This window comes from Corvus cornix, chromosome 7 (assembly GCF_000738735.6).
Source record: "Corvus cornix cornix isolate S_Up_H32 chromosome 7, ASM73873v5, whole genome shotgun sequence".
Classification (NCBI taxonomy): domain Eukaryota; kingdom Metazoa; phylum Chordata; class Aves; order Passeriformes; family Corvidae; genus Corvus; species Corvus cornix.
The window spans coordinates 14367373-14385604 of record NC_046337.1 but is presented as its reverse complement, the minus strand read 5'-3'; the positions used below and the strand labels follow the sequence as shown (position 1 = coordinate 14385604).

At 43.8% G+C, this 18232-nt stretch overlaps 1 protein-coding gene across 2 annotated transcripts; it reads right to left on the bottom strand.

Moving 5' to 3' along the window:
• Positions 1 to 745: 745 nt before the first annotated feature.
• TMEM169 (transmembrane protein 169) lies at positions 746 to 18192 on the bottom strand. Of its 2 annotated transcripts, XM_039555344.1 has the most exons (4): positions 18095 to 18192; positions 17391 to 17492; positions 6151 to 6586; positions 746 to 4651 (listed from the first exon to the last, which is right to left on the bottom strand). In XM_039555344.1, exons 3-4 carry the CDS (start codon positions 6449 to 6451, stop codon positions 4029 to 4031), a joined length of 924 nt encoding a protein of 307 aa, XP_039411278.1. In that variant the 5' UTR covers positions 6452 to 6586; positions 17391 to 17492; positions 18095 to 18192; the 3' UTR covers positions 746 to 4028. The 2 variants fall into 2 exon arrangements, with proteins under 2 accessions (XP_039411278.1, XP_039411277.1); XM_039555343.1 differs by lacking the exon at positions 17391 to 17492.
• Between the last annotated feature and the right edge of the window lie 40 nt (positions 18193 to 18232).

Below are 18232 nucleotides of genomic sequence, written 5' to 3'. Positions count from 1 at the left end.
CCTTGGCCGTGTTTGCAGTAGGCATCAAACCAAAAGCACCTTCCTGCTATTTCCAGCTGTTGCACTTCCAGTTTGAGGGAATCACCTGCAGGTAGCTTTTTGGCTCAAAGAGCTGTTACACTGAAGCTGTGCTAGGCCTCAGGAATTTCATTTGGGTTTTCCAAAGATCCATCTCTCCTTCTTAGAAGAAAGAAGATCTCAAGTGTTTTCCCTGTGCCAGCAAGAGGGTAGGACTGTAATAAGACTGTGTGGGAGAGAACCAAAGGTGTCATTTAATACTTAGACACCTTGAAGAACTGTAGTGGTGGATTCTCCTTTGACTTATCAGAGACATGCCTGAAGTACCCAGGGGCTGTAAGAAGTCTTCCCAGCACAGCTGTAAATAGCAGCTCCAAGTCACAGACACGAAAACCATGTTTGTGGAGTTAAAAGTACTTCTTGTTTTGGTATGGAAGTGTGTCCCCTCCTATAGATCCTTGTGACTAAAGCTAAACAGACACCCAACCAGTGAAATTAAACCAATCACAAAATTCATTTGTGAGTTATGAAGTAAAAACAAAGAACCCAGGACCCAGAGATACATGACAATTCTGGATACACACTGATTAACAAGGGGTAGAACTTAGACCCACTTCAGACACACTTTAAAGTGGATCTTCAAATATAATTATCAGCATAGAATGACTGTGTCCATCCCACAGCACAGATTTTAACACAAAGTCAAACAGAAGCATGAGAGCAACACTCCTGTAAAGCCACATATGTCTTTATTCTCCACCCAGGCCAGCAAGGATGGGAAAAGGGAATGCAATTAAAAATAACAATCAGCAAACACACAGTATCTTTACTTAAAAAAAAACATCCAGACTAGAGCAGCCAGAAACACACTCAATCAGAATTACTGTAATTCTCTGCAGGTTGACAGTGGCACATAAGCAGAAATTACTTGTAAGTTTCTGAAAATGGGGTAGAACAAGACAAAAACTTGTGCTTTTTTTCTATTACAACAATTGATAATGATTATATATTTTGCAACAGGCAAACTGCTACAGAGGATAATGGGAAAGAGAGAAAGCTATCTAGAGTTGTCTAGAGAAAAGTCTGAATTAAACATTTACAAATAGCACCAGAACTAACCCCAAGCTTAAAATAGCCCCCACCAAAATCAATGACAGAATGCCTTGAATTTAGCAGGAGCCAAGGCAAGCTTAGTTAAGTGTAAAGAAGTAGAAAACACATGATGGATTGTCCCAGTATATCCCCCAAAACATGACCTCCAAACCCAGAAGCACAGCTGCCACTGCAGAGGGAGGGAACTATGACTCCTCTGATGCTCCTTTGTACCTACGTAGCAGTAAGAGGCACAGATTTGGTTTTGTCTCCACTCCAGCGGGCTGTTAGCAATCCTGAAAGCAAATCCTGCAGCTCAGCAGACATTTCACATGGATGTATTCTGTAATAAGCTAGTATTTATCATTCAAGCCCTCCGTAAGCTGAAGGCTCTTTGTGCTACTGACCCCAGCCTTTCGTCTAGCCTTGAACAGCTGCTGTTTGGCAGTGACAGCTGAATTGGGTTTTCTTCCTCTGCAGCAATGCACACTTGCCAGCCATCCTTTCCCCAAATTTGTTTGCTGCATCTTGGGGCCAAGACACACAATCCACCCCTTTCATGCCAGCAGTGTCCCTTTAGGCAAAGCGTGAGAACACTTGCCAGCGGACCTTCCTTTTCCTTAATGCTTGTTAAGCATCACTCATTCCCACCCTCCAGCCATGTGGGAGCCTGCAATTTCCATGTGGAGTACTATTAAGCAGAGTGGCTGCAGTGGGTCACTACAGACTGCCAGCACTGGCATGGCTTATCCTCAGCATCTCCATTAATTCAGAGGCATATCAGCATGCCCGATTGGAACAGCCTTGTGAAAAGCATTTCACTGCTTGAACCAGTCCCAGGCATATGTCAGTCTCTTTGAATCCCACTAAACTACCTGACATTGTCTCACATGTTGGGATCTATTTTTTTTTTCCTAGAAGTTGGTAATTGCCTTGAAAGACTTCATCAGTTAAAACAGAAAGAAGGAAGCAACAAACACAGCCTGGCTGTACCTGTACCCAGGGAGCACCTCTACTTTCTCAGTTAAGTGTGGGGCCAAGACTGCTCTTGATATTTGGCTTGTGCATTATTCACTGTTAAGCCTTCAGCCAATGCTAAGAGGCTCCTTTGACCTCCCAGGCACCAAGGATGCAGCAGGAACTAATTATTTCTCAGTGTCAGGGCTAGAGGATCAGATGGACTTGTTTATACATCACCAGTTCCCAGATGTTCTAACCAGGACAGTCAGTGTAGTCTTGAGCTCAACCTTAAAATGCAATATAAAGCATTAGTTTCTGTGAAATCCAGCTTCTGAATGCTTCTTTCTACCATTCTAAAACTAGAGCAGTTCCCCCCAATAGGGAAGCTGGGGAAGTGAGACACCTACACAGACAGGAGTGACTGTGCAGCTGACAGACTGCACACCACAACTTACCTACCTACACGCATGCAAATGGTGGGCTCCTCTGGCTTGGGGCTCAGATAGACTTTGCAGCAGCACCAGCTGAACTGGAGCACAGAGAAAATTAACCATGTGTCAGATGTGTAACTCAGCCCCCATTAGAATCTGCTATACCTCTCTTTTATTTTGCTCATCTCCTTCTCAGGCCAAAAGTTGATCGAGAAAAAATAACTTTTCTGCTAGTCATTTTTTTAAGAGATAACTAAAATTTCTCCAGCCTATGGTGGCCACCTCAGCCTGGTCAGGGAGTCCACTATGATGCCATGAAAAATCCAGAAAGGAGGGAAACCGATTATGAAAATGAGACACGAGGGGAGGAGGATGTATGATCCATTGCTTTTCCATATAACTAACCAGGAAGAGAGATGAGGCAGGGAAGGTGACACAGATTTCCAGAGCTGAGGCATAGATAGACATGAACTCCTGGACTCCCTCATTCTGAAAGGGGAGGTCCAACAGCTCTCCCATAAAAGCAACTTGTGACTTGTTTCAGAGACCTTCCCATCCCAAGAACCTTCAACTCCACCTCCCTAAATCCAGGTGCTGCAGGACACACCTGCATTGCAGTGAGATGTAAATGGATTGCCCCTTCCTTAGGGGCAGGCACCTCCTTAGAGCAGGTGTTTCCTCCCTGTAATGCAACTATTTGCACTGCACACTGCGTATGACTCCTGTAGCTCATTCCTCCCTAGCAGTGCACATATCAAGAGATCCACTGCAGGTGTGTTCCAAGCACCTATCTGAGCACCTGCAGCCACTTGAGGGCTCTTGGTGACACCCCCATCAGGTCCCCACACACCGCATTACAAAGCAAGCCCTGCTCTTCCAGCATGTGGTGGGGGTGTTTCAGGTCAGCGTAGAACTCACACGCCTTTGTTGGCAGCTATGCTGTCCTCTCCCACTACTCCAGTGGTCTGTGACACTGGACTCTGACAGTGTCTAAGCAGTCAGCCTGCCTAAGTTAGCTGCTCTTGTTGGAAGGACTAGGAAAGGACCCCTTCTAGGAAAACTGCAGGAACATCACACATTTTGCAATTTAACCTTCACCTCTGAATAGGTTCCTGTCTCTTAAAGTTCATCTCCCAAGCAGAGACTTCTTTTCACTGTGTCATAGGTCACTGCTATGTCCTAGTTCTGAAAAGTAAAGTCTACTTTGACAGAAGTGGACTTTTCATACTATATCTCTGCCAGTCCACAAACAGCCAGAGCCCTGCAGACCTGGATTTTCTTACCATTCCCAGAAGCTGTAATTAGTTAAAACACATGACAAATCCTTGGAAAGCCATGCACGTCCCAACCCAGAGCATGTGAAGGTAGCATTCTTGCATTCTGTGACATTTAAAGAGGACTCTCAGCCCAATATTTTCATTAAGTTTGTGTTTAAATATATATGTATATTTAGAAAAAAAAATCAGTGTGTTATTTTCTAGGTGAAAACACTCGCATACGACCAAAATAGTCATCCAGGACAAAGGCTCAGACTGCTGAGGTCTCAACCCCCTGTGCAGAGCTCTTGCCAGAGAGACTACCTGAGATATTGTCAGAATCAAGCAGCTCGACAATGCTGTATGGAGAACAATCTTCCAAGCCCAGCTTGCTGCAGAGCCAGCCACAGAATCCCTTCTCCATATCCCTGACAGCGTGCCACCAGTACCCAAAGGACCATGCTACCTGGGCTACAGCTGAATACAGGCCTAGGGAGAAAGAAACAACCATAATTATAATTGGGTAGAAGATAATCAAAAAGGGACAAAACGTGATTTTGTGCCAGAAGGTCCTCTCTTCATTGTACACCAAGAAGATGTTGTACCATGTAATGGTTCCATAGTAGAATGAAACCACGAAGGACACTACAAAAATGATGGGGAGGCAGATGATAGTCCAGAGGACGATGTGGGGTCCTCTGTCCAACCCAACATCACATTTCTTCTTCTTCTCAGGTACATCCTCTTTAGAAGGTTCCTTTGACTTAGCCAGTTCCTGCAGCTCTTTATCCGTTAGTGTGACGTGGATATCCACCATCTGACCCTTCTTCTTTCCCCTGGTGATTGTTCCAGTCAAGGTGACATATCGACTGTCTAAAGGCATGCTCCAGACACCTACAACACAGATAAACGCATCCACATCAGATTTATTCTCTGTACAAAGCATTTTGTGAAAATCCTCAAAGACCCCAAAGACAATTAGATAGTGCATATGGAGTTACAATTAAAATTAAATTTAAAAAGATGGAAGACAAGAAGCAATGCAGTATGAAGAAAATTATCACAGAAGAAAATGGAAAAAAAGCTAATGAGGAAAAAGACAAGAATTCCAGATGATAGAAATCACAACGGAGAAGACTCCAGCATCTGCACTAGAGCCAATATGTGAAAGGAAAGTGCTCCAAGGGTATTTGAGAATGAGATGACAGAGAGTAACTCAATTGAAAATGGTATGCCTATTTTCTCTGTTTCCTTCATGGATTTATTCCTGAACAGCATGAACACTTGGGATTAATTAGATAAATACCACTGAGACTCTTGTTTTGGAATAAGCACATTCACACATGGAATTACACCTGAATAGCTAATATTTCACTTTACATTTGCACTGTATCTCAATCCAAATTGATTTTTGAAGTTTAGAAAAGCTTAACAAACTGTCATAAATTTATATTTGCATTTGAAGAGATCAGTAGCGGCACGAAACCAGACAGTACTGGTATATGTGTTAAAGTTATGACGGGACTGCCTTAGCTTTCAAGTGACATTGGTATAGGAGGTTCATGCAGTGGTACTGGCCAAAAACCCCGCCATGGGGCTACAGTGTATTTCCTCCTGGTCTTAATTCTGACTAGCTTAGAAGGAGGTCTTCAGAACTCTTAAAAAGAGGCTGAGCAGCTTGGAGTGCTCCACAAAAGTGGAAGGCAGCAGGTAAGTAATGAGGATACGGTTTGGGATCATGGGGGAATCTAGTGTATATGATGGACCAGGAGTATGCATTCACATTTAAGCCCCTCTCAGCCTGCACTGCTGACTCTCAAGAGTATTTAGCCACAAGACCTGCCTTTCACACTTCTTCCCTGCAAGGGTACCCAGGACAGATAGCGGAAGTGAAAGTGACTCCAAGATGCCCCATGATGACCTTGCCAAATAATCCCCCTTCAAGATGAAGCCATGCTGATTGTATGCAAACAGAAGGCAACAGCAAATCCTAGATAATGAGTTAAATTCCCTATCACAGGTAGAGCCACTAACTCCATCTGCTTCCATCCTTTCACTTAACAGGCAGTTGTTCAGGCATGGACAGTGGCTTGAACATGGCTTAGAATGACATCATTGGCTTAATGCATGCATAGCATTGCAACCAGCACATCAACCCCAGCCAGCACATACATTTAAAACTAAGACTGTAGCAACAACCAAACTTCGCAAAGAACTGCAGGAGACATCCCAAATCAGCCTGTAATGCTCTCTGTTTCAGAGCATTTTCATGTATGAACTCAAGCTCTCCTTGCCTGCAGTCTTGGAGAGGGTTGGTCCCACAGTCACTTCCATTTGACCTTAGAGCATGATGGCATCAAAAAAGCTTATGGAGTGTTCTCAGGAATACATACCATCTGTCATAGACTGACCCAGGAACTTGGAGCCTTCCTCAGAGCTCCTCTCCGCTCCTTCTTCATCCACCTGTTCTTCTTCCACCTTATTGTCATTCTCAGACCGATACACTATTATTGACTCGGGGCGGGACTCTTTCTTCTTCTTTTTCCTCCGGTCCATAGTGGCTTCCCCATCAAAGGTGACAGTGGTTGCCACAGCCCTTCTCATTGTGCCACAGCGAGGGCTCTGGCCTCCAGACTTGCTGTCCTTCTGCACAGTCTCCATCCCGCTGCTGCTCTCAGTCACCTCACCTGGCATCTTGTAGCACCTGTTTCCAATCCAACAGCACCAATCCTGCACTTAGAAGTCATTGATTAGACAATGGTCCAAGGATGCTTTGTTCTGGTAAGATGTCCCACTGCTGGTATCCAAACTATGCACTCCATTCCCAGCCTAAAAGGAGAGAGAAGGCTGAAAAAGTGCCTTTTTCTTACCAAACAGAAAAGATTGGCAGAATTTTCCTAAAAAGGTTTACTTCCAACTGGTTTAAATGTCATCTGAAGATCCCTATTACTGTCCTGAACACCAGTTCTCTTACATGGATACATGTTTTGTGGTGTCTAATCTATCCTTATTCTTAGGGTGCAGTTTTCACTGTAACAAACCAAAGCTACTGGAAAGAGTATTAACATTTATAAAAAAGGATTAAACCTGGCCAGCTTACTGGATGAATTTAACATTCCTCTACAATGCTGGAAACAATCAAAAGACAATAGTTTTGGCCCAAATGCATCAGAATAAAGGACTGAAACCATAGATGAAAAAGAAGTTGACCGATTTAAGGGACTGGCCTACAACTGCAACAGGAACACTGTGCTTGTCCAGCATTACAACAGCTATATTGGTGCCAGCCTTTCTCATTTTGAAAGTCTAATGATTAACTCCCCTTTGCAAGAATATTACAAAAATTAATCAAATTATGTCAAAATGAGTGATATTTCAAGCCTTAACAATTTAGCAATATGCAGTGTTGCCATACTTTAAAAATACGGTATATACAGTGGATTTATAGCAAAATTGTTATTAAGATGACTTTGCTGGAGAGGGAATTGGGAACCACAGCAAATTCTTCTGACTGCGGAGAGAAAACAACACAACTCTTCACAAATCTTTGTAACAAATAGAAGGACTCGATTTTTTGCTCCGCATTCAAGCAAAGTTAACAGCAATATCAAGTGAAACTGTCATCTACTGGAAAGCTGCCTAAGTAAAAACCACATAATTAAACATGCAACGAGGCAGACAAATCCTGCTCCGTGAATACGGAAGAAGGGTTATTGGTTCTCAGATTTCATAACATTTAAGAAACTGACTGTGCCGGGTATTCATGAAGCATTTAGGTACAAATCTGAATACAATGAATAACATTTTAACAACTCTGAAGAGCTCTGTTGAACATTTACATGAACATTTGTATTTAAAAGAATGCATCTGACCAATAATTAAGCTGCTACCTAGTAACCAAGTCTTTCCTCTAACAGGAAACTAAGAAACACAGGTATCACAGTTTATAGCCCACACAATGCTGGGGAAATGGTTTTACACGAATGGATGATAGAAAAAAGTTGAGCATTTTAAAATTTGGCAGTATGGTCCTGGTCTTCCCACAGATCTAAGATTTTGCTGGTCTGTTTTGAAATTTTGTGCAGAACTTTAGATCAACTATTTATGCCTCATACACTCACACACACCACACCCACACAAACTTTTAATTGTATCACTTTAACACCTAAGACACTGCCCAGCTGGCTCTACGAAGCCTTGAAGAATTCAACAATTCAGATTATTTTTGTGCACTATAGAAAATAAATCTTCCCTGGTGATCAGAAAACACATAAAATGGACTTTAAAAACCCTCAAGATTCAGCATGCCCCATAAGCCAGACCACTTCTAAATGAATAGGCAGAGAATATTTTGTTTAGCTTTGCAGCGTGGCTGGGAAGAGTCTGTTTAGGCTGCCATCTCACCTGCCATAAAAAATGTATGCCTAAATTAGCAGACATACTGGAAAACAGAAATTCATGGAAGCTTTTGTTCGTTGTTTCTTTTTAAAAATGCCTTTAGGGGTAAATGAAATGAATTTATGCTATGGAATAAACTCACTCTTTGGAGTAAATTCATTCAGGTGGTACGATAGGCTTTAACATTTTTCTCTGAAAATCAGCTGTAAAATTTCATGTTTTGCATCTATAAAACCCTGAAATTACCTGATTGAGCCTAATGAGCCCCTGAGACAAAAGTGATATTCTGCTTCCAAAAGTGAGGAAAACAGGCCTGGAAACAGAGAAACCAAAAGCATAACTTCTGGAATAATCTACTAAAAATCTGGAGACACAGAAGTTGATTAGACTCCCAAAGTTCCTGGCTTTCGTTCCATGTTCAGTCCCTACTGACTTGAGAAGGGGGTGACTTGCACATAACATTTAAAAATAACACAAAGCTACAAGCAAAGATTTGTAGTTGGGCTTTTTTTTTCTTAAAGTTGATCCAGCTGTGGCCTTGCTTAAATTCACAGTAGATGATAAGCTAATGTCAGTTCTCAGTGGCCACAGCACAAAGGACTATGTCAGCCTTGACTATGCAAGGAGCAAGGTGATGTCCTTTTTGAATCTCTCACAGATAGGCACTGGCAATCTGTGTCCTGTTCTTGTGCTCATCAGTCTGGCAGAATGCTGATTAATGACCAGAAGATGCCTATGATCTCTGAGTTACTTTGCTATGTCTGATGTTCCCAATACAGCAGCTACTGCCACTGTGAGTTACCACCAGGATGAGAAACACCTCCACAGCAGGGTAATCTGAGAGTTGCAGCTCAGTTTCTTCTCCTGCTGACAAAAGGAGAGGGACTGGGCAGTGGGGTACAAGCCACTAAGAACCATGGTTGCTGTGGCTGAGTCAAAGCCCTTGGGCTAAGGAAGTGAAGGAGCCCAGATTATTCTGTTTAAGGCACAAGAAGGTAAAATCTGATATGTCTGTCTACATCAAAACCAAAAGCATGAAGGAGATCCTTGTGATCCAGCAGAGGAGGATGCAGCAAGATAAAACAGAAATACAGGGCAGACATTAGGTAGGTGTTGCAACAAAGTGGGTAGGTGTCCCTTGGTATACATCACTGGGTGACATGCTGTCACTGGAAACTTCCAAATCTGGACTGGCTATCTTGGCAGAATTTTGGTCACCTGTAGTTGACCAGAAGAGGGGAAGTCCTCTGGTTTACGCTAGGGAGCAGTTAGATTGAACATCACAAAGATCCCTCCTGATCTTATGCCTGTTCTCACAGTACATGTTTATTTTTCTCTCATCTGTTTCCCAGTGAAGCAGCTGGAATACCCCCTGCCAGCTGGTCCAGAACTTCTGAACACAGCACATCAAAATACCACCATCAGCCCCATATCCCACAGCAATGCTGCTGAGCTGAACAAGTTCAAGCCTCAGTCCCATTTTTCCTGGGAATATTTTCTCTGTAGTTGCAAACAAGAAATGGGCTCTTGCAGAAATCACAGTAGTGTACACAGAGCTTAATTTTTCTCTCTTCCTTTTCTTTACAACTTCTAAGAATAAGGCCAGCCCTCAGCACTACACAGCTGACCACAGCACCAGTTCCTTCAGCCACACCCCAAAATCTTCACCCCTTAAAAGCCTTGCTGTGGAGCTGAATCATTAACAATTGCTGTGTATCTCATACTGGTGATGTCTCCCATGTGGGAGCACAGGGGCAGATAGGAATCTAAGAACTGTCCATGGGAGGGAAGGAAAAGGAAGCACCCGGCTTGCTTTTTTTTTCCAGCCAGCTTTCGGCCAGTTTTTCAGCTCCTTTTCCTCCGGAGAGTTGAACTTTGTTTTCCTGGGACTCCGATTTTTCCCTTCTTCTCTGCTGGATGGTTTCAACATCAGAATACATTGGGAGGACTTTCCACCGAGGCCTTGGCCCTGGAGGTGGGTCCACCACCCTGTCCCAGCTCCAAGGAGGGAGAGAGAGATCTACGGAAGGACTCTGAAATTTTCCCAGGTTTCTCTCAGCAGAGCAAGGGATTTTATTATTTAGCACTATTATCCTTTCTCTGTGTGTTTGTTAAATAAATAGTTTTTACCTCATTCACTTTCCTTCGAGGAAAATTCATTTTTTCCCCGAACCTGGTGGGGGGAGGGGTGGTTGTAACCTGCCTTCTCTCAAGAGGATATATTTCCAAATTTGCCCAAACCAGCACAAATAGTCATATTTCAGAGATAGCAAGGAGTAGTTTATTAGCCAAACAATTTGTTATTAATCTCCATATGAAAACAGATGGAGAACCCTGGGGAGGCGGCTCTGCAAAAACACTCTGTAGAGTAATTTTTAGAAGCACAATCTTCTGTTACTATGCAGGAAAGCTACGGCTGCTTGTGCTTCCTGTGACAGTAATAGTCTTTGACACACAAAACAGGAGCCTAAAAGCTTGGCCTTGCACCACTTAGGTCAAAGGAAGCTTCTTCCATTGGTTTTCAGGGTTTGATCCAGCTGCTAACAGAAGAGAAATTATCTGGTTTGAATGCAGACGGGAAGGAAGAGCCTTCCTGCAAGCTAATAAAATCCTTGATCTTAAATCCCTGCTACAGCACAAGTAACCTTTTTATGACTGCTCAGAGCAGACATGAGAGGAAAAAATGTAGACGGTAAGCAGCAAGGAGCATAAATTTTTATTTTTATAGTCACATAAAATGTACAACACATAAGAAGAACTGGCACTGTGTCTTCACTCACATCATGCAGGGGTTGTCTGCAGAAACAAAAAAACAACCTGTGCTTTAGAAGCACTGTGAGTTATCCAGGATGGGGAAGAAATGAAGGGAAATTTACCCCAGAGACACACCTTGAGAGAGCTTCCCAGCCACAGATCTTCTTTGCTTGCTGCTTTTACTCCATAACCTCTGCATCCCCAATCCCATCTCCACTCAACCCCGCCTCTGATTTTGTTCATGTGCACATGTGTGATTTTGGTCATGCATGTTACCCAAAAGATCTTTTCCAATCCCTAGTATTTTTAAAGGGGTTATTTGCTGGCAGACTGTACACATGAAAAATAGGTGTTATTAAATGGATCTAGCTGTTCAGGACAGATCTGTCTGTCACCAGCCAGTCATGTTATGACAAAATGCATTGGTCTAATGCAAACATGAAGCCCCCAGGACAGAGAAAAACATGTGACAAGACATATATAAGAAAGCACATTTAATTCACACTTTATGTAGGAAAAGGGCAAAAATGGTAGGGCTCCCTCCACAGCTTTGGATCTGTTTTAAATACCTAAATGACTTCACATTATCTTTCACATATGCATCCTTGCCTGCTTAAACAGAGGATGTCTGTGTCCTCTTTATTTCATGGTGAAATAGCTCAAACTAGATTGCACAGTCACTTGAATCTAGCAAATACTGAAGGCTGTGACATATTAGAAGGTGAGGCAGGAACAGCTCCTCCCTATCAGTATCAGGGTCTGTGCAGCTTGTGGTGAGCTTGACAGGGGGATTTATCTCACTGAAAATTATAAAATGTTATTTTTAGCCATACAAATTCTTCACCAAGCAGCTCCTTCTACAGGAAGGAATGTCTAAGGAAGGAGGGAAAAACTACTCTTCCTGGCAGTGGCTGATTTCAGACTGCATTAAGTGTCTGTATAACAACAGCAAGAGAAGAAAAGGGAAACATCTACCTCTGCCACCCCAGCAAGGTTAAAGAAAGCAAACAGCAAAGTTCAAAGCTCACACCCATCTTTCCCTCCCTGCTTAATCCACAGGCTTCCAAGCACTTTAATTTCTTGGAAAGAGAAACATGAAAAGTGACCATGCTCTGGGTATGCATCCAAGCAGGAGCAGACTTCAGGCTGGACTGCCAAAAGCAGAGGATGGCACTGAGCACCCAAGCAGGGGGAATAACACAGTAAGATGACTCAAGTCACCAAAAACTTTAGAGGTGTTTGCTAATGGAGCCCCCCATGCTCCATGCCTAACCCTCAGGAGCTGAGGGTGCTAAAAGCTCAAGTTAAAAGCAAAGGGAGGCGTGGGCAAGCAACATGATTTCTGCAGGCAAGCACTGACAGACCCAGTCCCTCCAGTTTATCACAGGCACAGGGCTCTGTTGGCAGGTGCCATTAGTGCCAGCACTGCACCACACCATGAGCCAAACCTGCTCTGGCCAGCTCTAAGCCATCAACCTACTGTTGACCATCACTGGAGCTGCAGCAAGACTGGACCTGCTTGGGTGTGGGTTAAGGGCTTCCTGGCTCCTGGGGCCATGCTGGGTGGCTCAGGACCCTTGCTCTCTTTTCCATCCTTCCATGAGACACCCAAATGCTCACTGACAGCATTCTACAGATACAGACAAAGCACCAAAAAAAAGGAGTGGAGAAATGCATTCCACAGTATCACTGTATTGTTTCTGAATTACGTTTTCCACACCTTTTTTTAAAAGCCAAGGACATTTTACAGAGTATCTGTTTTATGAATCAGTTCTTTCTTTTTCCTTTGCTGTTCCATAACTTTTCCAAATGTCACAGAACAATAACTGCTGTGTAGATCACTTATTACTGAAGACTGGCGAACAGCATACAAGAATAGCTGAGCATTTTTATTTTATATTAAATGGAATGCCCAATCTATTTTCTTGCATACCAACTTTTTAAAAATCCAACTTTTTAAAAAGTGTACCTTTTTTGGAGCAAAAGCCTGATGTGCTATCTTGCCCTTGTCTTCCCACTTATTTGAACAGACTGCTAGAAGAAAGAGAAATTGAGATAAAAGACACAAAACTTCCCACTGCCTCCACATGGATGATATCTGTTTCTTTATGTTTCTTATACTATGCTAAAAATGTCAAGGAATGGCATGTGCACATTAGCCTTTAAAGAGAACCAAGGCTTTAAAAGGAGCCTGACTTGGGAATGGAAGGTTTGAAATCTTCAAAGCAAACCAAGCCTTTAGATATGAGTCTTGAATAAACTCAACCAAAGTTCCTGAACCTTGCAGGAAGAAGAAGATTTCAACCTTAAAGTGGAGACACACTTTCTCTGTTCCCCTGCTCTACCCCTCACTTCTGGATTTGCCAGAACAGGCCATCCTGCACCTTGAAACAGCAGGTGCTCATTGCAATCCCGACCCCACGCCCCAGGTCACTGCTGGATTATACTGTACAATAGGAACAGCTGAACAAAGTCAATCCCACTAACTTTAGTCAAACATCCTGCCTCCACAGCAGTGCCTTCAGGCTGGGATCAAGTGTAGCATCTATTTTTATTGGCATAAGACCCAACTTGTCCTTGGTTGGGATTGGCAGATGCACTGGAAACTGGCTGCATACCCAAACCAGAGCTGTGTCTCCTCCCCTCCAGGCATCCAAGCAGATGCCTAGAAAACAGTAACAAGCGAGTAGTACATGAAAACAGAGCTGTGAGCCCCTCACCTCCCACACCCGAGTGCAGAGAAAACACCTTCTACACAGCATAGACACACACGTGGAAGTAAGAAACACTGGGAGTTGCCATGAAACACCAGCGGTGGGTGTGAAGCACCTGTGCTAACGCAGGACTTCTGCTACAGAGCTGGCTGGCAGGGGATGCCAGTGAAGGGCTTCAAGACCTCCATCACATGGTGCTCTCCAGAGGAGGTTTTAATGCATGCTGGACTCCTTTCTGACCTTTACAATAACTAGAAACAAGGACCCCGGTTAGCACCTCAGGCTCTTTTTCCTTCCCTCCTACTCAGAAGATCCCTGATCATCTCAGTCTCAGTCCCCTTTCCTGCCCTGCTCTGTGCTGGCAAGATCAAGCATGCAAGTGCTTTACTCTGACAAAATGAGGAGAAACCACACATTGAAATACCTGCAATTAGAGAGGAAGCAGTTGCAGCCATACAGCCTAATGGAAAATACAGTCAATTGTAAATCCAGTCTGGAAAGCATTATCTGAAAAATACCAACAACAAACTACATCCATCCTGTGGTTCTTCTTTAGGCAAGATTTTTGGGGGCTTCAAATCAGAGCTTTCTCTGAGTAACACCTGGCTGCAGCCCAGGAGTTGCTGGAGAGCACAACTGCACAGAGAGAGAACTGGAAGATTCCCCTGGGAGTGATTCAGGATTGTTTAATGCATTGCACAGTAAATATAATCTAAGATATTTAGACAGTGTCTCCAGCAGCAGGAATTATTTGGCTCAGGGGAGTTGTGATTGGATACAAGAGCAGATAGAGACCCATGATACCAGGATATTAAAAATGCACCACTTTGAATTGCAGACAAGTAAATGCTTCAGTATCATTAGTATGGTATTAGGGTGTGTGATTGTTTATAAAACTATCTAGATACCTGTTTCAAATTGTTTGGTGCTGATATTCTCTATCTTGCACCACCACGAACTCTGCTTTGGGTGGGATGTCTGTCTTGGTATCTCCTGCATTTGTTTTTTTAAACACTGGAATGAAATTCCTAGGGATAATAATAAAAGACTGTAAAATCCTGATTATCTTCTAATTAGACTGAAATCCCCCAAGATATGGGTGAGACTAAAGTGCCTTTCCAGAGAGGAAGTCCCTAAAAAGATGAATTGATCAGAAAGCCTGAATATCAGCTGGGGCTGACCAGGAAGCTGTTCTGACATGGAAACCAGAAGCCACAAAACAGAAAGGCTCTCGCTGTTAAGAGATGATGAAAGGAAAAGTAGCCTCAGGAGAGAATGTTCAGGCAGGAGGTGAAAGTAGCTGGGATTTCCAAAGAGGCCTGTTGCATAATCCCACAGAATGGTCCAGAGAGGTAAGGACACAAACTCACACCAGCTTTCATTTGGTTTTGGCTCAATCCAAGCCTTTATTGTAATAGGTATGCAGAGGGAAGAAATTATTGTTGTTACACTTTATGTGGTTTGGTATCCCAGGAGAAGAAAGATATGAACCTGAAGCATCCGTAAGAGTGGGGTCTGGGAAAGCAGAGGCTACTGGAGTGCAAGCCTGCATTTTTCTGAAGGCTGACTAGCAGAAATCCTCTGTGAGAAACTAACCTTAAAGTTTTATTTCTGGCAGTAAGATGCTTTTCAGTAAGTCCTCTGCTTTCACCTCCTTGTGAGACTGCAGACCCCAGGGATACCTCTCACAGGGTTTGGATCCTGTGGAGGTTTCTCACCTGTTTGGAGCCATCTCTTTTCTCACATCAGGTTCGTACTTAACTACTCTTCAGACCTTCCCCCTTGCCAACGTGGATTCTGAGCTATGAGAGGGCACAGACACCCTGAAGGATAGCATGCCATAAGGAATTCTCAAGGCAGTACACATCAGTGCCAGGATTTTTAAGGCATGGCAGCATACTGGACTGGCAGGTGTCATCAGCTGAATAGCTGAGCCATAGGCTGGCAAAGCACAACGTCAGCTTTGGACAAAAGTAGCCTTTTCTGAAAATGCAGAGTTTCCTATTCATCTCAATAAACTGAACTACTTCATTGAAAGCCAAGACACAATCTGGGAGCTGTAAAAACAGGAAATCTAGTTTTTCCTCTTCAATATGTAAATAAAAAAGTAGATGTTCAAGAATGACATATGCTAATCCCACAACTCCAAAGGAGCTGACAACTGGAAAAAACTACTGATGAATTCTTTTTTGTCATTTTGACTTTTGAATGGTTGATGTTTTAAGCGATAGTTATACCAAGGCAAAAAATTCAAATGCTTTTCTTCAAAAAATGAAACTTAAGACTCTGAGGCTTTAAATGTAGATTTATTTTCTTCCAAATACAAGCTGACACATACTGAAAAAATAAATAAAAAATAAGCTGTCTAATCAGATGCTATTTTCTAACACATAAAAATTCAGAATCTTAATGTTAAGTTTACAGAGTAGCATCAATATGTAAAAGCCTTATGCTTACTGAATTTACCACTATGTCTGTGTAGAGTGACAGAACAACATGTTTTGATCTACCAATAAAAGAAAAGTAACATTCCTTTGTGATTAAGAAAGTACAAGCATATGAGGAGATTAAAATTGATTTTAGTTAAGAAGATTTTCTTACTTTCAGCTTAAATAATTTTGAATTTCAACCACTGGGGTTAAATCAATTCCCCCAAAGGTACAGTTTGAATCTTTGGTCCAAAGGCAACACACTCAACAGTGAACAAAAGCCACTGCCTTGCTGAAAATGTCCGTGAGCATTGGTTATCCCAGCTCTATTCTTCGTGGATACATTTTGTACCAGAAGGGTCTACCCTCCACTGAATGCCAAGGAATGGATGCTTCCTTTTCCTTCCTCCTTCCTGTACAGTCTTTATGCCTTTCCCCTTTCTCCTCCCAGCCATCACTCACAGAACCTTAACTCATGTGTTCAGCCCCTTATTTACGGCATTTCTGTGGCTGTTGAGAAATTCCAGAAACCAAGCAATATATCCTGATAGGGAAGAAAAATTCTTTGATAGTGCTCTCCAGGAAGAACACTGAAGTCAAGGTCACATGAGTAGAAAGGCCCACAGGATTTTCCTTGGAGCCATGCAGTTCAGTTGGGATGGCAGGCAGGTTGGAATATGAAGATCTAATCCACTAGCCCAGATGAGTGCTTCTCCCTGGGATTAATTAATGATTGCTCTGATACGGTCTGCCTAAGGTATGTAGGGCAGCCAGAGACAGTTAATGGGGATGTATGAAGTCTCAGATGGTGAAAGATAATTAAAGGGAGGGAAATTTTTTTTTTGCAGTGTCACTCACAGTGCTTCACCTTTTGCCTCCAGCAAGTGGAATGCTTTAAAACACTGAAGTATTCTGCAAACATTGACCCACCTGAAAAGGCCAATTTTGTCTAACAGTTGCCTTATTGGCCTAAGCCACCATGCAGAAACCCACTCCTGTCTTGTCACCGTTTGCTGAATGACTCTGGACACACTGTTAACTCCTCTGTGCCTTCCCTTCCCTACACATAAAAGGAGGGTATACATCTTGCATCGAAACACACTGAACTTTAGGATAAAGATGTTATCCTAAAACTGTCCCCGATTTAAAGTATTAAACCTTAAAACATGCTTTTGGAAAAGTAAATAAATTTGTTTCATAAATGAGAAACCCCAAACAGACTCAATGACTCTCCCACTTTACTTATATGTCTTTAAAAAAATAAAAAAACCCCTCACTCTCTTCTCACATTAGCCAACTCTCCTAAGGCAAAAATAGCAAGACAAAATTGAGACATACTTTCAAACATCTCTTCTATTGAAAAGGACAGAGGAGATGCGTGGAAAGACACTGAACATGCACACACATGCTGCTGGGCACATCAGCGCTGGTTAAAATCACCTGCAACGGACAAAGATGCTCTGTCACTTCACTGTGGGATAGAAAGGAAAATAATGTTGCCTGTCCTCTGTGTCAACGGAGCAATTAATACTGAGCTTAGTTAGGGACATTTTAAGGGGACCGGGAGAGGGGGGACGGACACCACCACCACAAAGGCATTTTAGCCCAAAATGACTCTACTGGGGACATGGTAAACGCTATCACCTCAGCCTTCACGGCCTATTCGCGACCAAGTCCGTGTCCGGAGGATTCCCCGCCCGCGGGTCCGTGGCAGGGGCGCACCAGCGCCTTCCTCTGCTCCGTGACACCCTCGGGGCATTCCACCGGCTGCTCCCGGCGGGGCTCCGCTCCCGCTGCTCCTCGGGGTGCCTGCGCGTCACGGGGAAGGTGACCCGAAGCGGAATAGAAAACCACGGCGACCCGTCCCTTGCAAGCAGGCGAGACCGCGGCTGCGGGCGGGTGGGCGCTCACTACGGAGCTGCAGCGGCGACCCCGCGGCGCCACCGGAGGCACCGACCCCTCCCGGGCGATGAGCGGTCTCTGCCCCGCGGGGTCGGACCCGGGCGATACCGAGCGCGGACAGCCGTCCCCCCTGCCCTTACCTGCCGCCCCGGTGCCGCGCTTTGCCGCGCCGCAGGACTCGGCCACCGCCGCCACCGCCAGCACGGTCCCGCTCCGCCGTCCCCGGCGCCGAGAGCGGGGCGGGCGGGGCCGCGCGTCACAGGCGGGGGCGGGCGCGG

What these genes read in the sequence shown, in the direction of transcription:
- TMEM169 (XM_039555344.1), bottom strand. Translation starts at nt 6,451, where the DNA reads ATGCCAGGTGAGGTGACTGAGAGCAGCAGCGGGATGGAGACTGTGCAG. An exon ending in GGGTCAGTCTATGACAGATG is followed by an intron (nt 4,652 to 6,150) that starts GTATGTATTCCT and finishes TCTGTGTTGTAG; the next exon opens with GTGTCTGGAGCATGCCTTTA.